We start from the raw sequence: 25,537 nt of genomic DNA on the forward strand, positions 1-25,537 counted from the left end.
TTTTTTCTCTTTAACATCCACAGCACCATCTATAGGCAAAACTTAAGAAAGCATGTTCTTCAATATAATTCTACCACTAAAAGTCTGATCCTTACAGGAACTCAACGTAACATGCCTATATATGCACAGAATATCTCCCTAAGAATAAATGAAAAGGCTTTAATAGATTTTGGTCCTAGGAAGAAAAACAAACCGAAAATAGAAAAGGAACAAAATTCACTAGAAGTAGAGGGACTTGTGTATAAGAGTAGAATGGCTATCACCCCTCATTAAATACTAAGAGATTTTCTATTAGCTCTGAAAGATTTGTTAACCTCTTCCCTCTTTTCTACATCAACTTCCAACATGCCAACGACTGTTGACCAGAATGAGAGGAATGTATTTTCAAATAAACCATCAAGACTGTAACTAGTCCTCTTTAGCGTACTGTGTGGCTATCATGAAACGTACCTCCAGCTGTAATTCGGTATACTTTCTCCTAAGTTCAGTGACTTCTTCTCCAGCTTGCATCTTCTTATATAAATCCAGTTCTGTGTCAAGTAATTCTTTCTGCATCTAGAAAATAGTAATAAATATTTTAGGTGATGACAATCAATATCCTGCATTTATACAAAACATTTACAAAGAATTTTTTACACATTCTCATTTAATCCGTACATTTCTTCTCTATCTCCAGTCCTATCATCCTAGTTCAAGCCACCAGTCACCTCTGGTCTACAATACTGCAACAGCTTTCTAACTTGTTCCTACTTCCACTGATTTCCCTATAATTCATTTTCCAGACAGAAGCCAGAGTGAGATTTCTACTGACTGATATGGAGTACTTTTCAGGAAATAACTGAAAAGAAAAGCAAAACACCAAGGTGTTAATGAGGAATATACAGTACGCTTTTACGTAAGAAAGAATACATACACACACACCAAGAGGGAGGGAAGAGTGGGGAACAGAGTGTCAGGGCTCAAAGGGGGAACGGTTGTTTATATAAACCTTTTTATATAGTATAACTTTTGAATCATGTTAATGTTTTACTTATTCAAAAAATAAAACTAAATCAGCAAGAATGACAGGGAGAGCGATCCAAAACTGAATACAGACAGAAATAAACCTAACTTTATCAAATTAATAACATAACCACACGAACAGAAAAACACATGATCCTACACCACGGGTCTGACTCTATACTCTTAGTGGAGTATATTATGAGGTTGTAAAGAATGCAAACAAATTCTTAATTTTATATTTAGTTAGTTGTTGGAAGTGGTATTGTTTTAGCAATTCTGGAACTATTCGAATGGATTACAGGACTGTGCAAACGTATACTGTATTGATGTTAGTGGGAACCAAGTTGTCATCATGGGAACAGGGAGATATGGCCTAAGAGAAAGAAAAGAAGAACGCTGTGGTATTAGATTAGAATGAGAAATATCAATATAAACTCATAATTATATATATATATATATATATATATATATACACACACACATATATACATACACACACACACAACAAATACACACATACACACAAAGTATAAGTATTGTATAACTCCACGGGTTTTTTTAAAATCACTTATTTTCATCTGAAATTAACTTGCTCACTTTTTTGTATCTAATCAGTTAATCTACCTGAATTTTCTCCCTTTCAATCATTCATTCTGGAGACTTCACTGGTGGCACAGTGGTTAAAGAATCTGCCTGCCAATGCAGGGGACATGGGTTCGGGACATGGTCCGGGAAGATCCCACATGCCGCATAGCAATGAAGCCCATGTGCCACAACTACTGAGCCTGTGCTCTAGAGCCCGCGAGCCACAACTACTGAGCCCGTGTGCCACAACTACTGAAGCCTGCGCACCTAGAGCCCGTGCTCTGCAACAAGAGAAGCCACTGCAACGAGAAGCCCGCGCACCACAACGAAGAGTATCTCCCGCTCGCCGCAACTAGAGAAAGCCCGTGTGCAGCAATGAAGACCCAATGCAGCCAAAAAATAAAAATAAATAAATTTATTAAAAGAAAATATCATTCATTCTGTACAGTGACATCAGATTGGTACTTCTCTGTTCATTAATATTTTATACCACCAATTACTTACAAAATAAATCTCAAACTCCTCAGTCAAGCAGTCCAGTACCTATATCGTTTTGTCCTCTAGCTACCTTTTTAAGATTATCCATAACTATTTGTCTAATTACTGACTTTCTAACTACAATTGACTTTCTAACTACAATGTGCAGGGTTCAAAAGATGAGTAGAGTTTGCTTGTTTGTGTTTATTTACTTATTAATTACTAGAGAAGGAGAAGAATGGTAGTATATAATGATCAAATTTTGAGCAAAGAATATTAGCTAAAGGAAAACTGAATCTTAAATAATGTAGTGTTTTAATGTTCTTTTAACAAGTAGTAATATGAATAACAATACAAATTGAAATACCTGAGTCTTGGTTTTTATACTTTTTGGAAGACAGCGTCCAGGAGAAGCAGCTTTGACCTCATCTTTCAACTTGGTAATATTTTTTGTCAAAATCTCTAAAGTTTTCATTATTTCTGCTTTATCTTCAGACTTCATTGCTTTGTTTTTCTCCAGTTTTGAAATTAACATCTGGCAAAATTTTAAAAACAAATATATGACACATTCCTACTATTATTTAAAAAGCAAACATGGCAAAGTAAATATAAATAACTGCTACTTTATGTATTCATGACAAGGCTTACAATCACTGAGACAGCAGAATAGTAGATTGGTGATGCTAACTATCTCAATTCAAGTCTTAATCTTGGTTTACGTTGTGAAGAACTATATTACTACTTAAGTCTCTTAGAACATAAGTTCAAAGCATACAACCACAAGAAATTTAATTCAATCCCTGAAAAGTTGTCATTTTGAAATAGCAACAATCTTACTTTCTAATCCACTTGCTGATATTACTGATCCTAAGTATTCCCACTCCAAACATAGTCCGTAACCCAGAAAGAATCAGAGGAAAAATTTTACGGTTTCCCTCCATATGAGATATTAGAAAAATGGCATATTTAGTTACTTACTTTCTTTGTCAGAGAGAACAGTAACTGGCTAGGCTAAGAACAATATGCCCAACATAGATAGGAAGTAAGAAGATAAACATGGTAATATGGAGAAGACATCACAAAGTATTATAGGTTCTCTGAGTCAAGATGGTTTCAGTTTTGGTTGTAAAGCATTGTGATGTCTCTTTATCAAGTACATACAAATTTAAATTAGAAAAGACATACATTTTAAACCAAAAGGTAAAAAGTTTGTGTATTTTCAATATTTTCAAGTGTCATAACTTCTATTACCAGACATAATCAAGAACTGACACTAATTAAATGCCATAACTAGAGCAACACTGTACAAAAGAAATACTGCAAGCCACTTTTAATTTTCTAGCAGCCACCTTACAAAGATAAAAGAGATACATTAAAGTTAATTAAATACATATTCTATTTAACTCATTTTATCAAAAGTAACATTTCAACAAAAATTACTGGGATGTTTTACCATTTTTCTTCATACTACGTGCTTGAAATCTGGTATGTATTTTACACTTACAGCACACGTCAATTTGGATTAGACACATTTCAAGTACCTGATAGTCAGATGTGGCTCTTAGCTGCTGTACCAGACAACATAGGACTAGAGGATCACAAGCCAATTAAAGAAAGGTACATATGTCAACATTGAGAAAAAGGTTCCACTTACTATCTATTGAACTACTGTGCAACAACATACCTGGATAAATATTCCTTATTTTCATTTCAAGTTGATAGTCATAGCTCCATTTAAACTAATCCATTTCCCAGTCCACTGTGCAATGTATATTACACAATGTAATACACTTCATCACCAACATTTTATCAATTAATATATAATTATTGATAAATATTTCAGTTTTACCATTATCAATTACAGTAAATATGTTTCTCAGGACTATCTATAGAGTGTAAGATTAAATTCACTAAAAATTATGACACATAAATATATTTTGCCAAATCTAACTTTAATATTTTACCTTCTGTGTTTCAATGTGCTTTTCTAAAATTTCTTGTTTTCTTTTCCTTACATCCTGCTGAAGTTTCAGTGCCTCCTAGAGAAGGGATCAAAAATATTATTAGAATATTTACCATGTACCTTTCCGATAAATGGAATTACCCAAAAAGACAGAACTGGTTGTAACTGAAGAAGCTTGGCAACAAAAATGAAATGCAAAGTTTTCCTATGTAAAGCTTAAATAAGTACACAAGTTTCAAAAATCAATCAGGAGAGCCTTTCATTCCAAGACGAAAATTAATATTTACTAATATACTAGGGAAAATAAAAGTTCAGTGGCAGCCAACATATACCTTTCTTTTAGCTCTATTTTATGATAAGCACTGAAAAAACACATACATGCAGAAAAGCTTCCTGACCTGCAAATTCTGTACACTACTATACTTACCTGTTTTTTTTTCTGTGCTTCATTATTATCAACTGCAGAGGTGGAAACAAGTAAGGTTTTTTGTGCAGCCTTCAAAGCAGCTGGATTATACACCGTTTTTGTTAGGCCAGTAGATGTAGACAACACCTACCAATACAAATTCAATTTCTCAAAAAATGTATCAAGCATTCATGATTTCCTGAGTACTATTTCCTTCAAAACTCTAAAGCACTCCTGTCAAAATCTACCACACTGAACTAAAATATTATATATTTGTAATAACTAAGTCACATTAGTGATTTGAAAGAAAGGGTATGAGTGAGGGATAAACTATAAAGTGAAAAATTTTTTAATTAACACCATATACCTTTAGAAGAAAAGCAAACACAAAAACTTCAAATCAATAAAAAACACTGCCATTACTGTATCACTGAGAAAATATTAGTTGTTGAATACAACACTAGTATTCCTAGTGACTAAAGCAAAAACTGTACACAAGAACACAGCACAGGAGGAAATCAGACACTGTCCTGCAAACAATTTAAAATGATCATTTGTAATTTACATTTCTGAAATTAACCTTATTGCTTTCTCTCTCCATTCCTTTGCTAGCACTGCTCCTACTTTAAGTGATCTTATTCCCTTAAACTCAGCTCAGGTTCAGCACAACCACTCCAGACCTCCACAAAGCTCTAATCATTTATTTCTTCTACCTAGGTCCTTCGATGAAATATTATTCCTATTAAAATATTTAGTAAAAATGACCTGATGACATATTAATTTATTTTATATCTCTCTCCCTATCTTCACTGTAAGAGCCCTGAAACAAAAAAAACCATGTCTTTCTCCTCTTTGTGCTTCTTCTAGTACCTAAACCTTACTACCAACTAATTATGAGACAATGGGTAAATTCAGGTACCTTCTTGGGCCTCAGTTTGCTCATTAAATAAGAAGTTCAACCTGATGGTGCCTAATGTCCTCACAAACCCAAAAATTCATTCCATGAGGGTAGGTATTTTTTTGCTTGGTTCACTGCTTTACCTTCAGTGCCTAGAACAGCACCGGGGCACACAGCAAATGCCCAATAAACACTTTTGCACCAAGTTAAAATGAAATGATGGTAGATCAGAGAGGATAATCTTTTCCACACAAAGGTCAATTTAAGAAAATTAAAGTGTATAGGCTGCCTTTTTTATCCTCCGAAAGCAGAAAGTTGTAGGTTCCAAAGAGTGGTTGGTTACTGGTTCTTGGAAAGGAGTTTAGAGATCCCTTCAAAGAGAGCTATGAATGCTATAAAATCTAAACATGAAACCATGTGTGTGAAGAGTGTAACTTCCCAGAGGAAAAAACATAGTTTCCAAAGTCTTAAAGGAGTGCATGATGTAAAAGAGGTTAGAAGAACTACATAAATAGAAGAGTATCAATGAGAAAAAGAGCCCTACTTTCTCGGTACTAAAATGTAAATAACTGGGTATATCAGAGAAGTAGCAATCTGGACAATACTTTCTAATCTTTTATCATGAAATTAGATTAGGGAACATCACAAAGCTTAGGCAACTCATCACTATTCTAAGTATCCAAGAATGTCTTAGCCTCTAAATGAAATAAAAACCTAGAATACTGTAATTACACTAGTTCCATATAGCACAGCTGATGTTTAAAAATAAAGGTTCTTTACAATAGTTGATATGTATCAAACTTTGATAATTTTCTTCAATAATGAAAATACTTAAGATATCACTAACAAGTATGAAATGGTTGCATTCAGTAAAATATAAAGTAGACACAGATTTAGTTCATAGTCTAACTTGTCACATTCTCTGTAATTCTAGAGGAAAAGTTATTCCATACTACCTTACCACACCATACAATGTCAAACTGTACGATTATACAGGGTGAGATAATAACTTTATAAAGGGAGAAACGCAAGATAATCTGCAGAAGAAAGAGACTGAGTGTTTATAAACTGTTTTCGTCATGATGGTTCCATAACAAGTTGAACAGTTGTGACCAAAACAGGATTTCTATACTCAAATAAAGTTGGAAACAATATCATAACGCTACTTTCTAGTTTCAAAATGTATATTATCGTAAGAGCTGTGAGAAAGTCAGAAGTAAAGAAACCCATAAAATTTGTTTAATTCAGCATTTCTCCAATTTCAGTGAGTAGGGAACACTCCCTTTCCAAGTACTGTTATTAATACCAGATATCACACTAAGGATTGCTGTTGCAAGGTGAATAAAAGTATATGATAGGGCTTCCCTGGTGGCGCAGTGGTTGAGAGTCTGCCTGCCAATGCAGGGGACACGGGTTCGTGCCCCGGTCCAGGAAGATACCACGTACCGCGGGGTGGCTAGGCCCGTGAGCCATGGCCGCTGGGCCTGCGCGTCCGGAGTCTGTGCTCCGCAATGGGAAGGGCCGTGGCGGTGAGAGGCCCGCATACCGCAAAAAAAAAAAAAGTATATGATAACAGTAAGAAGACTCCTTTATTGCTACAAGCATCTTACTTCCTTGTTTTCTCCAGGAACTTCCTTCTGTAAAAACAGAACATCAGCTAATATATTTCACTGAGCTTAAGATATCACTGCCTAGGAGACACACTGTCATTTAATATAACCCTACTAAAGGAAAAGGCTGCCAATTATAATCATAAATACCAAGAACTATAAGATGTAGCCCAATTTCAGAGGTGTAACAATGTGAAAATAAAATGTCTTAGAAACAGTGAACTATATGATTACAAATATTGCTCACTATCTGGATCTATTAGGTTCCAGAGTTTAGACAGTAAGAGTTTGAATAACAAGAAATATCTGTATTTTTTGCAAGATGAGGATAGAGTTGTCACAAAAGAGAAGAAAGTAACGAACCCAAAAGAAAAGATGATGCTACGATTCTAAGAATGTAATAAAAACATAGTGGTCTTTCTAAACAACCACACCTCTATTTTCCAAAATGGTTTCTGCATGTGCTGTATTTTTACATATTGACCTTATTTCCAGTGACCTTACTGTATTCACTTATTAATTCCAATCGCCTGTGAATTCTTTTGGATTTTCTACATATACAATCATATATCATCTGTGAGTAAACACAGTTCTGTTTCTCCCTTTCCAACGTTTATGCCATTTATTTTATTTCCTTATTGTAGTGGTTAGGCCCTATACTACTGGAAAAAAGTGACAAGAGTGGACATCGTTTGCTGTTCCTGATCTCAGGGGGAAAGTATTCAATATTTCACCATTGAATATGTTAACTGTAGGGGTTTGTTATTTTGCAAATATACTTTGTCAAAATTAAGGAAGTTTCTTTCTATTCCTAGTTTGCAGAATGCTTAATGTGACTAAATAATTTTACCACATTTTTTTTCTACTGAGATAATCACATGGGGTCCTTCTCCCTCCCTCCAACATCTACCACATACCTCCTCCCAACCCTTTATTTTGTTAATATGGTGAAATAAATGATTTTCAAATGTTAAATCAACCTTGCATTTCTGGAATAAACTCTACCTGGTCAGGATGTATTATCTTTCTCATATCACTGTACATTTGCTAACATTTTACTTAGGATTTTTGCGTTTATGTTCATGAGATATTGGCTTGTAATTTTCATTTCTTGTAGTACACTTGTCAGGTCGGGTATCAAAGCTCTCTTCAATTCGTAAGATGAGCTGAAAAGTATCACACGCTTTGTTGTTAAAATATACATCACTAATACCTCTTACTTCCCAAGATAAAAGCCAATTCTCCAATAAAATAGAGGTTATAATCCATTAACACCTCCTTATCTTACTTCCTATATAAAATATTACAAGCCATGACTATTATTAGTACTTGTAAAAAAAAAGAAAAATAGATTTTTCTCATGGATAAAAACGGAATAAAAGAAGTATTTTGTAAAAATTACCTACTGCAAAAGAAGGTTATTACAAATTAAGTCATCCAAGTATCATTTTTTAATAACCAGTGCCCAAGTTAAAATCAAATACAAAAGAAACATAGTTAGGATGCCCCAAAGCAACACTCCCAATAAGCTAGTTCTCACAGGTGTCTAAAGCAGAAGTGCCTTGCTTAAATGCAATAAAAAGACAGTATTCTGGCTTCCCTGGTGGCGCAGTGGTTGTGAGTCCGCCTGCCGATGCAGGGGACGCAGGTTCGTGCCCCAAAAAAAAAAAAAAAAAAAAAAAAAAGACAGTATTCTGAGGAGTTATGTGTAGGAAACTTATTAATATATAATTACCATATAGTCAACTTTTATATTAAGTAAATAATCAGCCTTTCAATAAATCTCAATGTTCACTTATGACATTCCCTTAAAGCAGCATACAGATGTGTTTTCTGTAGCAAAACTTAACTGGGAATTCTAGTGAGGACAGGAGTTTACTTTAAAATTAAGTTTATCAAATATTTTCAGGAATTAACGATTTTATTTCTTACAAGAATACCAAGTAGCTTAAAAGAGACAAAGGGACTGAAGATCTTGCAGAGAAATATCTTAACATCAAAGAAAAAAATGTTTAAGTCAGTAATCAATTTTTGCTACAACAGCTCGGTTCCCAGAAAATTCAGCATAGCAAATAATTTTATATAAATCATATTTCTCTGTAAGAAAAATAATCCTGGTAATAATACTGACTGAGTAATCCACAGAATAATCCTGACAGAGGCCAATCCATTTTTTAAAATTAGTCAATAACAGTTATGAAAAGAAATGATCATACATTTCCTTAATCTTTATAATAACATAGCAAAATTACACAACAAATACAAATTTTAAAAATCAAAGGGTTACTTAAATGACTATATTTTATCGTTAAGGAAACAGAGAAAGTAAGACTTATCCAGGATCATCCAGAATGTCAGCTGCTAAATCCTAACAGCCAAATTCTCTATATGACATGCAATGTTCCTTCAATTATGCCACACAATTTCCCTTTTAAAAGTTCCATGGTACAGATGTCAGCTTATCATCATGCAAGGGGACCAGGATATATTTTTAGATTACCAAAAAAAAACCCTGCTAAGGAACAATAACATCCTGTACCATAAGTCTGATATACCTAAAACTGATATAAGAACATTAAATATTCAACTGATTAGTCAGTTTACTTTCTTAGAATTTAGAAGAGCTTTACGGGGATAATTTGGACAGTCTAAACCTTTTTTAAAAAACTAACCAGGATGGACTTCCCTGGTGGTGCAGTGGTTAAGAATCTGCCTGCCAATGCAGGGGACACGGGTTCGACCCCTGGTCTGGGAAGATCCCACATGCTGCAGAGCAACTAAGCCCGTGCGCCGCAATACTCTGAGCCTGTGCTCTAGAGCCTGCAAGTCACAACTATTGAGCTTGCATGCCACAACTACTGAAGCCTGTGCGCCACAACAATGTCTCCGCAACAAGAGAAGCCACCGCAATGAGAAGCCCGTGCACCACAATGAAGAGTAGCCCCCGCTGGCCACAACTAGAGAAAGGCCGCGTGCAGCAAGAAAGACCCAATGCAGCCGAAAATAAATAAATAAATTTTTTTAAAAAACAAAACTAACCAGGATGGTATATGCAGATGCCACCTTTATTCTTCATAAATCTCTCTAGAGTAAGCTGAGGCACTCAAACATCATTTTACTGATCACTCTACTCAAACAATACCTATTTAATAGTTATTACACTATCTTAATATTTAGCAGTAAAAATTAGGTTTTAAGTTTCCTCTTTCTTAGCCCTCTCACATGCAATCTTAGAATAACAAAGAATCACTAGAGAGTTTAGTGGGTGCTATTTACAGGAAGGGGATAAAATTTTACATTTGTGTACTTGTTTGCTTTAACAATGACAAAAGGGCTTCCCCGGTGGCACAGTGGTTGAGAGTCCGCCTGCCGATGCAGGGGACACGGGTTCGCGCCCCAGTCCAGGAAGATCCCACATGCCACGGAGCGGCTGGGCCCGTAAGCCATGGCTGCTGAGCCTGCGCGTCTGGAGCCTGTGCTCCGCAACGGGAGAGGCCACAACAGTGAGAGGCCCGCGTACCGCAAAAACAATGACAAAAGATATTGTTTGCATGCAAGGTTTGAGCTTTTCCCAGCCTTCAATTTAAAAAAAAATTGAAATAACATTTGATGATGGGGAACATTCTCCTACTCTTCCTAAGACTTCTCTGAATCACTGAGCTCTAAGGATTATGCAGTAAAAACCCCTATGGACTAGGGGAACAGAAATAACCAAGAATAAGCAAAAACAAAATGCTATTCTGTAAACACGTTCACTGAAGATGACAGGAAGTTACATACTTGTAAATAATTGCTTTCCTTAGAAGATTCTTTAAAACATTTACTGAGTAGGGTTTTTTTCATAAATAGCCCACTACCATTAGTGATTTTTCACAAATATACTTAATGCTAACTATATTAGCAAATTTATACTATCAATTCCAAATTTGGACACCTTTCATCTAAAGCTATACAAAACACGTTAAAAAACAATAATGAGAACAAATAGCAAAACACGCTAGAAAAGTTTTGTAAAAGCTATTATTAGTACACTTCAATTTCAGAATCCAAATCTTGACATAAACAGATCCTACACATAATCAGGGTTGTAGACCTCACCAGAATTGCTCAGCACTATACTAAGTAACAGCCCTTATATTGTTATTTTATTCCTTAGTTACTTATTATCAAGAAGGATAAAAATAATCAAAGTAAATATTTAGATGCTGCTAAATTTAGTGGCATAGACTAAGCCACACAAATTCGGGAGGGGGGCATATATGGAAAACTCTGGAGGTTTCATAGTAGAGGTTAGAGAGATTTTCAATCTTTAAAAGAATGACTAGAAATCTGTTAGGCAGAAGGAAATTACTCCAGAAAAACCACCATCAAAAAAAAGAAAAAAGAGGCAGGCAATAGCAAGAGACAATGAACAGAAAAGGGCTCATTAGGGTAGAAAGGAACAACTAAAGCAGAGGTAACAGAACCACAATAATTGAGGTATGATGAGTTATGAATCAAGCAAATTCAGCTGAGGAAATGAAAGTTTCTGTACGAAGTTAACATTAAAATAAGCCTGAGAGTAGAATGGTGGCAGTGTAAACTAGAGGAGGGGGATGCCAGTCCAGAGGCCAGGGAACTGAAGGAGACAACTGGACTACAAACACAAGTGAATGACTCTAAGGCTTCTAGACTGCACAACAAGGAAAATGGTGGCATCACTTCCAGAGGTGGGTGGCTAGGAGGAGAAACTAATTTATAGGGGAAATAATGAATCATTTTAGGCATTTTATGCCTAAAGTAATGCTGAGGTACCCAAGAAGAAAACGTGATATACAAAATGAGATTCATACTCAAATTTCTAGAATTGCCAAAGTTTAACACAGTAAATAGGAAAATAATATACTGAAGAACCAGTGAAGAGAGCAGGTCAGCTATTTCATGAGATGCTCTAATTAACTATAATGTCAATTTCCCACGTAATCTTCACAATGGAAGGAGCCATGGACTAGAAAGAAATCAAAGACCCAGATTCCAGGCCTAGCTCAGTAAATCATAGTGTATAGGTCAATCATAAAACTATTTGGGGGTTACCTTCCTTAAGGTGAGGACAGAGAAATGAGAAAGATTATCTAATTCTAATATTCTGTGATTTGACATACCTCAAAAAAGACTAAAGATCAGGGCCATTCACTCATACCTAAACAGAAAAAAATAACACATCTACACAGAACTATAAGACAGGTCCAAAAATGTTCTCAATTTAATCAGCATTTGCTCCCCTCATTTAAAAAAAGAAATGACTAACTATATTGTCAGGCTATACACAATAGCTGTTTGTAATAAATAAAAAACTTATTTACATCATTCTAATTTACAAAATACTCTTTAAATAATTGATTTTATTTAATCATCATAAAACCCCATAAGACAAATATTACCATCACCATTTTACTGATGAGGAAAAGGGTTCAGAAAGGTTAAGAGCACTGCCCAAAGTCATGCAGTTAGTAAGTGAAGAGCCAGAGCTCAAACTCAGGTAAAATTCCTAATTCATGGCCCTCTCTATAAGGTTGTCAGAATTTCCAAATTAAAATGTATGATATCTCTAAAGAAAAAATAGTAAATAAAAACTAAAAACAAAAAGAATGGAGCATAAGGAAATACAGTGAGCAGCAAGTATTAAAATGCTGATGCAAAAAGCAAAAAGAGGTAGGCAAATATTTTTCTTTTTCAGCAAATGGAAAGCAAAAAGGTAGGAATAAAAGATACAATTAAGAAGCAAGAGTTTGGAACTATGAAAAAAATTAAAAAATTAAGATGCCACCTGAAAACATTTATGAAGCCAAGACACACACATCATGCTATTCTTCTTACCTTTTCAGTTGCTGAAACAGATGGCTTTGATACAAAACCCAACCTGTCCTTCACAGATAACTTAGTTACATTCTAAAAAAATTAAAATGGACATATTCAGTGTTTCCCCAAACATATATAAGTCTGTAGGGATTTTGAACATTCTGATTTTACTAACATATACTGACTCTGTAAGTATACTGATGTTAATAACAAAACCTTGGGCCTTCCGCAAAGACAGAGACAGAAAGAAAATGTCTGGAAAAACAAACAGTATACAGTATTACTCAACCATGGAAAATTATGATGTAAAATAAGAGGTTTGAACCAGGTGGTTGCTAAAGTCCCCTCCAGTGATACAGAACCATACATTCTTAGAATCCTATGTTGACAAGTAGAAAGTTTGTACATTCTAAATATTAGATCTGAGTAGTTAAAATACGTGCCTGCTTTGTGAGCTTAAAACAAACGCCATTCTTTCCTAAAGTATGTTTGTTTTATAGCCAAATACACTGTATTTGGTGATGATTTGGGATAGCAGGATTGGAGGGGTTTTTTTTTAGTACCTAATAATTTACTAATTTACATTCTGCATGTTTTTATAAAATCTCAGTATCTTACTCTTCAGGAATTATCTACAAAGACTTATTTTAACAAGGTGGCATCCATTAGCTAAGTAGGATACGACATCCTATTTCACACAGCAAATATTGAAACATAAGAGACTGAGGGTGCAGAAACAAGAAGGTGCCACTCAAGTGTGGAAGGGAGGGAAGGGAATGGCATATGGAGAAGAGAATTTGAGAGTCAGGAATAAGTGATGCAAAGTTCTGAGAGAGCTGCATAAGTAACTTCAAGGTTTAAGCCTTCCCTTTCCAAAAGCTTTCAGTTCAGTCTACTGCATAATTATCTCTGGAACAACATTCTAGTTAAGTAAAAGATGATGGGAAAAATAAGATTTAATGTACTAAAACTTTACATTTTAGACAGTTTTGCTGGAAAATGTCTCCTCTACAAAGTGAAAAAGTATTTATTCTCATAAATAAGTATTAGCTACAGGAAAGAATTTAAGATTCAAATACTATAGGAAAAGTAGACTATGAAAACATTATGGTAATGGTAAAAAAAAAATTTTACAAGTGGTGTTCAAATACGAATAGACCATCATATTTCTGCATAAAACGTATATATAATACATATATATATAGACACACACTCAATTAATTATAATTCAAATCACCAAGGGAAACTAATTGACTGAGAACCTATTACATGACAGGCACAGTAAGACTTTTCATTTACCTGAGGAAGTTCTGAACTGGCACTCTGGGCTTCTGCTGGTTCAACAGTACTTGAAGGTACCGGACCCAACCGCTCTTTGACTGACTGCTTCACAACAGGCAAAATGGGCTGCTGGACTAAAGGCTGCATTACCTCAGAACAAGAAAAACATGTTAAACAAGTTGATTAGTTCATGAGCATGGAAGGTAACCTTTGTTATTTTGTTACTAAGTTGCCCCTGCAGAGAAAGTTTTAAAAGTGCAGCTTATAATCAAAACCTAACCACCTCCCAAATTCCTTCATGCATGTATACAGATGCATAAAATATTTATAAAGTAGAGGAAAAAATCAAAATCTGACCTTCACTATCTTCTGTCTTTTTTTAGTTAACAGAAGAAAGATAAACAGAAAAACAAACTGCTGTAGTACACCTCTGCAAACAATTAAACTTTACATATTCATTGGCTCACTGATTGAAAGAGAGAAAAAGAGAGGGAAGGAAGGATTTCCAATATGAACCCACAGTCTGAGTTTCTAGAATACACACAGCTACCATGTACTGGAGTATCTCCCATGTAACAGGGACTGTTCTATAGGCTTTACACATATCATCTTATAATTATCTAAACTAGGGATTAATGTCATAATAAAATGAGAGAACAGGTTAGAGAAGTTGCTTTTAAAAAACACTGTGCCAAGGGCTTCCCTGGTGGCGCGGTGGTTGAGAGTCCGCCTGCCGATGCAGGGGACACGGGTTCATGCCCTGGTCCGGGAAGATCCCACATGCCGCAGAGCGGCTGGGCCCGTGAGCCATGGCCGCTGAGCCTGCGCGTCTGGAGCCTGTGCTCCGCAGCGGGAGAGGCCACAACAGTGAGAGGGCTGCGTACCACAAAAAAACAAAAACAAAAAAACAAAAAAAACCCACTGTGCCAAGAGCGCTCCAAGAAAAGCATTTAATTTCACACAAATTTCTCTCTTACTTTTGGAGAAGTAGTTTGTAACTGCTGGGTGCTTCCTTCTCTGTGCCAATAAACCTTAATAAAGCGATTATTTAGCACTGCTTCTGTACTTGATATTGCTTTCTTTGCTTCTTCATATGTTGCAAATTGGATAAGGGCACCTTCAGGATCACCATTATAGGCAACCTAGGATTTAAAATATTAAGCACAGTGAATTTGCAAATGAATCTATTGCTTTATACAGTAAAATTCCCCAAGAAATGAAATATTGGTCCTCCAAGTAAGAGTCTATCTTTACACTGCCTTATATCTAGATTATTACCAAAGCCTACTTTCACTCCAGAAGAAGTGGTAACTGAGGACCGTTCAGAGTGGAATCAGAGCCTCCTCTATATAACACTTAGTAGAGAATGCTCACTGCACAAATGTTAAATACAAGCATTAGAATGTTTCACTTTTTACCCCCAATATTAAGGCTATGAGAAATAATCCTTATGTCACTGAGTGACATGACTTAGATCCCCAGAGTCAGAAAAAGTCAGCAAACTACTTTGAAAGGAGTGATCTCTAATTGAAAATCACAGAAAAATCCATCTGTAAAATTTTCCAAATTGGTAACCCTCACAAAAATATTTCCAAGAGTGTAAGAAAATTTAAGGTGGGCAGGGGGAGTAAGATCTACAAAACAATAGCAACAATCACATTTTACACATAAGGAAACTAAGATTCAAAGAGTACGTGATTCTGTAGATCCATACAACGAGTAAGTAGTAGATCCAGGGCTTTTTAGTGTTCAATTTCCTGTTCTTTCAATAATACCAGTACTTTCCAAAGTATGTTATATAAACTACTGGTGATGCAAAGCAATACAAAATAGGGATTAAGCACACAGACCCTGAATCAAGCAACCTCGCTCCAGATAACAATACCCACTCAGTAGTTAAGAATTAAATAGTAATTCATGTAAAACAGAGGGGGGGGGCAGTTATATTAGGATAAAGCTAAAGGGTTTCTTTAAACTAACTTTCAAATATATGTATTTTATAAATAATGCAGGTAGTATACAGATACAGCAGTAGGACCTGTACAGAGATAAGATACCAATCTCACCAGTAACTGAGGAAATACAAGTTGAAACAATAGTGAGATACCATGTTTTAACCCTCAGCTTTAAACTTCTTTAAATTTAATGTAGTTAACTGTGTAAGGAAAAGAACTTTTTAAAGTCTAGATCTAAACGTGGTAGATAAATCGAATTGCCATAAAAAGATATTTAGAGATATTCAAGATGCAGTAAATAACTACAGGGTAATATGTATACTAGAGACCCACATACTTTTAAATATGTACATATTTTTAAGTTTGCATACTGATTTATAGGTAGATACATACAGAAATACAAAACAAAAAATCCAAAATAACACATGGTAAATTGTTACCAATAAAGTAATAATATTATGGGTATATATGAGAAGAATGGAAGAGACAGAGAGCTGAACACATTTTCTTTAAATTCTATGTAAATCTCTACTGCCCCACCCTTTTTTGTTGAACTTTCTTTTCATTTTAGGGATTGACTGACTGACTGATTTGGCTGCGTTGGGTTTTCGTTGCTGCCTGAGGGCTTTCTCTAGCTGCAGTGAGCGGGGGGCTACTCTTCGTTGCAGTGCGCAGGCTTCTCATTGCGGTGGCTTCTCTTGTTGCGGAGCACGGGCTCTAGGCACGCGGGCTCAATAGTTGTGGCTCGTGGGCTCTAGAGTGCAGGCTCAGTAGTTGTGGCGCAGGGGCTTAGTTGCTCCGCAGCATGTGGGATCTTCCTGGACCAGGGATCAAACCCGTGTCCCCTGCATTGGCAGGTGGATTCTTAACCACTGCACCACCAGGGAAGTCCCTCATCTATTACTTTTATAATATTATTTTTTAAATGGAAAGAAAACAAATTTTTCCAAATATCAACTTAAGCTGTACTCTCTAACATTTATTCTTATCCAATTATGGGAAATAATTTAGTTCAAAAGAATGCTGCACAAACTGGAGAAGAAGCCCAACATTATTTGAACTTTCAACACATTACATAATGTAAACTCAATACTAAATAACCTCACAAGTAACATATACCTAAGCCAAGGTCTAATTTTAGGGGAAATCAAATACAAATTACACTGATATTTATCTTAAAAGATGTTCAAAAGTGGAAGAGAAAAAAATAAATGTTTAAACTGATTATGGATTACCTGGTATATGGGCCCCCAAAGTATCTATTAAATGTGTCCCACCATAGGGGCAGCAAAAATAAATCTGACTGAAGCATTCTGCTAATGTGAAACTAAGGAAATGAAAACTACTTTAAGATTAGATTTTACCACTGTGGTTATTTAACTTTGCTGTAATTTTATGATAATCTCTATTAGGTAAAAAGTGTATAATAAGATCAATCAAGTCTCCTGCCTTTCGAAAGTAAATAGGTTATTCAAAATCACACACTTTCCTAAAATAAAAAGTTTCACTTCATATCCAATTTTCTAAACTTAGAATAATACCAAAGTTTCCATAATATTTTCTTATAAAACTATTTTTCTTACTATATTAAGATTCCCTCTCTAGATAATTAAGCAGAGACAATAGAATTACTTCAAGGCTCTTACCTGTAAGTTAACCAAGGTTCCAAATCGACTAAAATGCTCATTAAGTTTGCTGATATTATTTAATTCTGGAGGAACTTTTCTAAGTTCAAGTTTGGTATTTTCATTTCCAAACTGAACCTTTTTCTGGAAGCCTGGGCTGTTTGTTCTATTAAAATTTGGCCTGTAACAAAAATCAAGTTAATTGATACATTCATTTATAAATCCTGATCCCTATCAAGTACAAAGGAATAAAGTTTTGTAACTTAAGTTCAATTTTTTTTTTCAAAATTGAAATTGCTAGTTGATAAAGGGAATTTTTTTTTTCCTCAAAAAATGAAGTTTCCAAATGAGTAGTGTTCATTATCTTTTATGGAAGCCAAATGAGAAGGTTTCTTCCTCATCATTTGTTCCTTTCCACTTCTATTCCACTCCTACTTAAAATTCTTAGCAGAAAAGTTCTTAGCACCCTCTTTCAGTCCATTTGCCTATATAACCTTTGCCATGTCTGCAAAGGCTAACTTATTGAGATATTTCCTACTTCAAAACATTGATTAAAAGCAAGAAATGACTGTCTCGACCTCCTTCCAATTAAAAAAAAAAGTCAGAATTGTAGACCATACGTTTGACACTTGAAGAAAGGGGGTCAAAACTGTGGCCCAGGGAGGTTACATTGCTTGCCCTAAATCACAGAATTAGAGGCAGAAACAGAACTAGAAATTATCCATTATTAAACATATGTTAAAGCTCTAAAAGTGTGATCCCAGTCTTTCCTCAAACATGCAAATTTGTAAATGAATCATCAAACACACAGCCTCCCCCTACCCCCACAAAGGCTGCTTTCTAACTCCTAACAGGAACTGCCCACATGTAAAGCCTCCTCTCATACCTAACCCTTCCTTCCTTCCCTAAGAGTAGGGTCATGACTATCCTTTAAACAGCTAGTATTCAACAACATTGCTAAGTTAAGGGGTGGGTTGTTGTTGTTTTTGTGAAGGTAGGGGGAGGTACAAATCATGTGCTCAACCACCACACCATTTCTATAAGAAAGTACCTTCCAAGTACCAGACAACTAACTTACATATTTTTAGAAAACAAATACTATACACTTTAGTTGGGGACTGCCTACAGAATAAATTTTATTTTGAAAGAGACCACTATACTGTCACAATAATACTGCAACGATCCTAAAGATCACTGCATAATAAAATTCCTCAATTTCCCCCGCCAGCTTACTTATCAAACCAAGTCTTCTTTGTAGGAACTCCAGGCTCCCCAGAACCAATGGTTCTTTTTCTTGACTCTGAATCCACTACTATCCTCATACTGCTTTTATTAGGAGGCTTTTCTGTTTGAAACAAAAGAAAAGAAAGCATAGATTAATATTTTCTGTTAATCGTAGCCACCTCCTTAAATCTGCATTAAAAACAAAGTTCTGGATTTTTGTCCAAATATACATTTTAGAAGAAATAGAAATATATGTACATCTAAATACAGTCATCTAAAGGATTTTAACTTATTTTGAATTCCTTTCACACTTAACTGAACAATAATCAGTAATTCTCATATGTCAAATTAATAATAAATAAATCATCTTGGGGCTGAGTTTATAGTTTTGAAATTAAATGCACAATCTACAAGATTTAAAATTTAACACTAGTCTAGTAACCCTAAGACTCAATAACTTGGAGTTGTGACTGAAATGAGTTGCTTATTTAAACATCAGCATATTAACAAAATAAAATCATGTTAAATTAAAAAAGGTAAATATTCAACATTGAAATGCAGTGCAAAAGAGCTGTAAATATGTGCTACTTTCAACATTTTACATACACTTAGATGGAGTTTGACAAACACAAAACTACATTTAACCTGTTATTCCCAAATGACGCCAAAGTTTAAAACATGCTAACATTGGTCCACACGGAAAAAATATATTTTAAAACTCCTTTCTTAAAAGATGGATAAATTGGTTATATAACTCCTATTCTGAGTATTTCTAAACATATAACTAACCAAAAGAACTTAGGATCTGTTTCAGCACAGTCTCTCTTATGGCTACCACTATAATCTCCACGCAGGAGATCCTCCTACCAAATCTGTTCTTCCTCTCAATGAATGATATTATCATCTGCCCAATTATCCAAAACAGAAACCTGGTGTCTTTCATTTCACCTTCTCCATTACCCCCATTCTAAGTCCCCAAATTCAATAAATTAAAGGTGTTGTCAACTCTTTCCACTAAACTTAAATCTCTTACTTCCCACTGTTACTACCCTAGTCTAGCTACTTATCATCTCTTTTCTAGAATTTTTCAAACGCCTTTAATTGGCCTCCTATCTCCCCACCCCCATATCCCTTACTCCCTCTGTTCCTAATCAAAAAGATTTTCCAGTTTCACAAAAGTAGCACAGGATATATGTGCTTTATTGACCCCCTTTTTCTGGCTAACTCTGACTTATCCCACATCTCTACAGCAGATCAGGTGGAAACATCCAGTATCTGGCACTGCTGGCATTCACAGTGCAAGTTGTAGTTTCTTTGCCAAGTGGTATCTTCACAGAAGCAGTTCTGCAACAGAATTTCTGGCCTTATCCCTGCCTCCCAAACATGTTCACTAGCCGTTTTAAAGAGTCTTTGAGCTATCCAATATCCTTTTGTACTTTAATATGTTCTTTATCTGAAGGTTCACCAAGAAAGGCAGTGATGTGTTTGCTCCAACTCATCTGTATTCCCTCACTCATATTCTCTTTCACTGTTATTTTTTTTTTTTTCACTGTTATTTATTTAAAAGGAGTGCTAAACACACAGAAGCAAGTTCCTCTTGATATACAATTAGTAAATGTGTCTATTAGTTGTATTTACTGTGTTTTCCCCTGATATCTTTTTAATAAATTGTTTTTCTGCTTAGCGTTTTCAGCACTGGTTTTGTTGATGGCAAATGAAAAACCACTTAGCCCTTCTTCCTACCTATCTATATCCAGTCAAAGGAGTGTCTATCAAGTTCTCCACTGCCTTAGAAATCTAGAAAGTACAATTATCACTTTTTTGATTCCAAGGCATTAAAAGGCCTAAAGTTTTTTCATTTGTTTAATAACAATAATTTCCTATAAAGTTGAAAGTATGAAGCATAAAAATATAGTTATCACATAACAGTCTGTGACAAATGTAAATGAGGCCATCTATAGGCTATTAGAAATATATAATAATTATATAATGAACAATATTATAAACTTTTAATTATGTATATGTCCCAATCCAGGCCAGTAAATTTCAAACCAAATGGGCAATAGATGAGAACATTTTGAGGGGAGGAGGGATGAAAAAAGATAAGGCAACAAAAGTATAGGTCATCCTCAATTTAAATGGTTTGCTAAATCAGTTGTCTGGTACATAAAAACAATGTTATTAATGGAAAATATATTCCTAAACCAGCTTACAGAAATAGTACATGATGTACCTAAAGAAATTTAAAAAGTAATAAAATAATCATTATGTATCATGATTCTCTAAGAAAAGGCATTCAAATTTCTAAGTAGGCATACCAGACATTTATATCTCAATAGAGCCATTTCCTATAACTTGTAACTACATGCATGTGGAGCTGAAATTACCATAATTCCAACTTCTATATGGTAAGATTTATGTGCAAGGGGTTTGATCCTTCTGTCTTCTCTCAATCACCAGCAAAAAACTGTCCTAGATTTGGGATGGGTCTAATAAATGTTGATCTATAGTGGCATACATTTATGCCACTCCAAAGCAGCAAGGTAAGAAAGAGATGATTTGATGTCAGAGGTTCCAGCAAGAGCAAGGAATACTGGTATAATGAAAAGAAAATGAGTGCTAAGTAGTGACCCAAAGAAGGAAGGGGTTTTCTCTGAACTAGTCAGGTAGGAGACACTCAAGGAATGAGTAAATACCATGAACAGCCATAATCTTAAGTGGCTACTTTTCAATTACAAACAATCTTATTTCCCTTACATAAAAATTGTTAAGAAACCTTTTTTCTATTGCTGTTATTAATGAAAGTCATTAGAATGCCTCAAGGAGACTTTAAAAGGTGTGGGAGGAAAGGGACATCCACATGAAATGTCCTGTGATCTCACAGGATAAAACGTTCCTCAGTCCTCCACCACAGAAAGTTCTCTGAACACTCAAAGTAGATGCTCAGAATCTGACAGTTTCTAATGAACAAACAAAAAAAGTGCAAAGTGTTAAGTAAACACAAGTTTACTAAACCACATTAGGTACAGACTGTTACTTATTTAAACAAGTTGGACTTTTATTCACAACTGACAATGCATGACTTTTTTTTTTTTTTTTTTTTTTTACTAGAAATAAAAGATGGCAAGGAAAGATTGGAAAGAAAATGAGATTTAAAAGTTAGTTGAAGTAGTTAGGAAAAAAGATATCTTTTTATTGGCCTGTATAATATTTTCTATAATGTCTCACAACATTGCTCCATCTTTCAAATTAATGTGAACTCTCCCTCCTTTGAACCTTTGTATCAGTTTGCACCTCTGTATAGCACTTTTCCTGTCCTGGCTTGTGGACCAGTCTAAATTCTATCTTCTTCTCCCATTTAGAAATTATACCAAAAAGTCTGTCTCCTCTAAGAAAAATTTAAAAGCTAACAAGTCACTTTCTAAAATATAATTCTTTATGCTTAAAGTATTATAAGCAAACCAGTATCAAATTCTAACATGTCAAAAGCAAACAAAACTAAAATATGTATCAAGCATTAAATTTGTACAGCTAATTTCATGATCTAAACTACAAAAGAATTTATCTTTAGGAATTAAAGCATTATTCTTAAAGAGTTTAAATGAACCAATTAAGACTGCAAATGATAGCATATACCCCCAAAAAGCTAGAAAATAAGGACTTTGGGGAAATTCCTTTCCCCTTGGATGACAGAATAAAATGTCACCAACACCACAAATAGGGTACCACACATTACCTTTTCTCTCATGTGAGACCAAAGGATCCAAGGAACAAACATAAGCATCATCCCTTACTCAACTCCAATAAACACAGGACTGACTGTTCTTTTCAAATGCTTTGCCACTCTTGATATTATGAAAATGATAAGAAGAAAAGATTCATCATAGTACCTCTGGGTGGCAAATCCATATCCCCTGATGTTAGTCCTATCAAGTTAGGCCTTTGAGCATGCACTCTGTGTCGATACATTGGTCTGGAAGTGTTTGTTATGCTTGGGGCTTCAGGATTGTAACCATCTGTGTCATATGTATCTGGTAATACAAAAACTGCAATTAAAAAACAATTATAAAACTCCTCTTGGTAATTTTTTTATACTGATAATAGAAAAAGTCAACTACGTAACATATTACTAATTCATAACTAACATGCATATGTATTTTTAAAAAGTCTTATAAAAATTAAATGTTATTAAAAACTTAGTTTTTTAAAAAGTGTAACTGAGAACTTATATTTAATGTGCATTCACCATGTCTACATTTTATTCCATATAATTTTAGTAAGAAAAACAGACTTGATAGAGCAATTCACTCTCTAGACATTTTTTAATTCCTCACCTAAAACTCTTCTCTAAACTATACTACATTATCAATACAGAGAGGGCCAAAACCGCACCTGCAGTAAAAAGAGAGGGTGGAGCAGGAGGAGGCTGGTGATGGATGCCAGTTGTTACCACAGTAGGAACAGAGCTGGTCGCAGAGTTTGGGGGAGCATCCATGCCAGATGGTTGCAAAGGAGGAAGTGGAGGTGGTGGTCCTGTCAAAACCAAAGAATAAGAAATATCATCTGAAAGCAAACAAATAAAATAAGTTATTGTATATCCAAACGTGATATTCTCCTTTAGCAAATTATAATATCTACAAACACCAAGCTCTTACAACTATGTGAGTTTTTCAGGGTAAAATATTCATTTAATGTATTCCAAAACAGGTTTGTCTTAAGCTATAAAGGACTACAGATAGCTGGGATTCATCACTAACATGCATAATTCAGGGCCACCCTAAACCACAGTAAACCATAGGTTTGGCACAGCCTGAAAAATAAGGAGTATATTCCAGATGGAAGCATCTTACTCTTAGTTCCTAACAGGCATCTATAGGATTACTTTAGATACTTTTAACAAAATCAAGCATTAAACTATCAACTTTTATAAAAGACTATGAATGGATAGATAATAAGTATAGGCAAACATATTTACTTACCTGTGACAGGTGGTAGACTGGGTGGTAATGGGCCTGGCGGTGGCACTGGGGGTCTCAGATTCACAGGTGGGGGTGTAAGAATTGGTGGTGGTGGAGGGAGTCCAGGAGGAGGTGGTCCTTCAACAACAGGAGGCTGTGCTGGGAAAGGCAGCATACCAGGAAGATTGACATCTTCTACAACTACCGGGTCACTTCCATGATCAAAAGGGCACATGTCTCCTCTCATACAGAAACCCTTTTCTGTGAGGAAGAACAATTAGAAAGAAATATGAAAACTGCTGGACATATACATTTTCTCTAAGTTAAAAAAAGTGGAGATATTTAAAAATAGGAATATTTTTAATATTGGGCAAATATAAGTAACCATATCACAAGAGCTACCTACTCATTTCCAGTAATATAAAATATATATTAAGTGAAAATATAGCTAACATACCCACTAAAAAATATATTACCAAATTAAAATGAGTAAACCCAGCTAGCAACATGATACAGCTTTAATACAGTTTACAAAACTTTTACAGTAAAATCTTAGAGTCTTCAATTCATTTATAAAATGCTTATATAGGTGATATTCACATTTCTAGGTTTTACTTACATGCTAATAACCACTGATTTCTAAAGAAGTCAGTTTTGTCAAGAATGTTTCAGTAGCCAATTCCCTGGTAGGTAACTCAGTAGATATTACTCTTGTTTGGCAAATTCCAAAAATATGTTAAGACTTGGTGCAAATAAACACTATCTTTAAATTAATATTCAATAGTCAGTGGTGACTAATGAAGACTTCAGTAATATACTGAGGAATTCATGAAGTAATTAAAACTAATTTCCCACTATTTCCAATAGGTTAATAAGTCTTTGAGTGTGTATAACCTAAATTTACAGAAGTTACTCAGCTGGAAATATTAATTCGATACCTCATGAAATAGTTGACAGGCTTACCATCATAGTCTCTACACCGTTTCTTTGGCATTGGTGGTCTTACATACGAGTTATGGTCCACTTGGTCTTCATGAAATTCAGACCAACTTTCGGTAGTATTATTACCATGATGAGTAGGAGCAATTACTGTAATAGTGCTGCTCAAAGTAGGTACAGGGTAGTGGCCAGATGAAATATTAGGTACCGAAGAGACTGGAGTATAATTGTTTTCTAATGCATCTGCTCTATCCAGGTCATATTTAGGTTTTACCAGATCCCTTTCTGCAACAAAATATAAATGACTTATAAAACTACACTCTATTAAACAAAAAAACAAAAAACACACATGTCCCCAAAGCTAAGAAATAGATATTAGGTTCGCCAAAAGGTTCGTTTGGGTTTTTCCATAAGACGTTATGGAAAAACCCAAATGAACTTTTTGGCCAACCCAATATTTTTGCTAAACATAGAGAAAAAGTTCAAATTTTACACAATCCTCCTTTTAAAAACTATTCAATGTATATACAATGTTCCAAGATAAGCAATTTCTTTTCAATATGACCTAAACTAAAAAATCACACATAAACTTGCTGTACGTAATGAGATTTTTCTTTGAGCTTTACTTAGCAGAGAATTTTAAAATTTTCTTCATTGCAATCTTAGTATGCATAACTTTAGCCAACAAAATAAAATATACAAGTATGGTTATTTTTTCTGTGGTGAATATTTAGTTGTCATCCATTCAAAGATCCTAGCATGGCTTTATACACTGA

General features: G+C 34.9%; 1 protein-coding gene across 11 annotated transcripts in view; it reads right to left on the reverse strand.

Moving 5' to 3' along the window:
• The window catches only part of RBM26 (RNA binding motif protein 26), an 83,725-nt gene that overhangs the window by 24,756 nt on the left and 33,432 nt on the right, over positions 1–25,537 (reverse strand). For 5 of the 11 annotated variants that reach the window (XM_024760435.1, XM_024760432.1, XM_024760434.1 and 2 more), the window contains exons 6-18: positions 24,786–25,046; positions 23,844–24,083; positions 23,257–23,427; positions 22,755–22,910; positions 18,874–18,985; positions 17,662–17,821; positions 15,038–15,202; positions 14,079–14,210; positions 12,798–12,869; positions 4,455–4,580; positions 4,029–4,103; positions 2,432–2,599; positions 451–555 (exon numbers count right to left, since the gene is read on the reverse strand). In XM_024760435.1, the coding sequence (XP_024616203.1) occupies positions 451–555; positions 2,432–2,599; positions 4,029–4,103; positions 4,455–4,580; positions 12,798–12,869; positions 14,079–14,210; positions 15,038–15,202; positions 17,662–17,821; positions 18,874–18,985; positions 22,755–22,910; positions 23,257–23,427; positions 23,844–24,083; positions 24,786–25,046 (1,943 nt within the window). The remainder of the gene's footprint in view (positions 1–450; positions 556–2,431; positions 2,600–4,028; positions 4,104–4,454; positions 4,581–12,797; positions 12,870–14,078; positions 14,211–15,037; positions 15,203–17,661; positions 17,822–18,873; positions 18,986–22,754; positions 22,911–23,256; positions 23,428–23,843; positions 24,084–24,785; positions 25,047–25,537) is intronic. The other 6 variants (XM_024760438.1, XM_024760437.1, XM_024760436.1 and 3 more) reach the window with 6 other exon arrangements.

Source organism: Neophocaena asiaeorientalis, unplaced genomic scaffold (assembly GCF_003031525.2).
Source record: "Neophocaena asiaeorientalis asiaeorientalis breed wild unplaced genomic scaffold, Neophocaena_asiaeorientalis_V1.1 scaffold158, whole genome shotgun sequence".
Classification (NCBI taxonomy): Eukaryota; Metazoa; Chordata; class Mammalia; order Artiodactyla; family Phocoenidae; genus Neophocaena; species Neophocaena asiaeorientalis.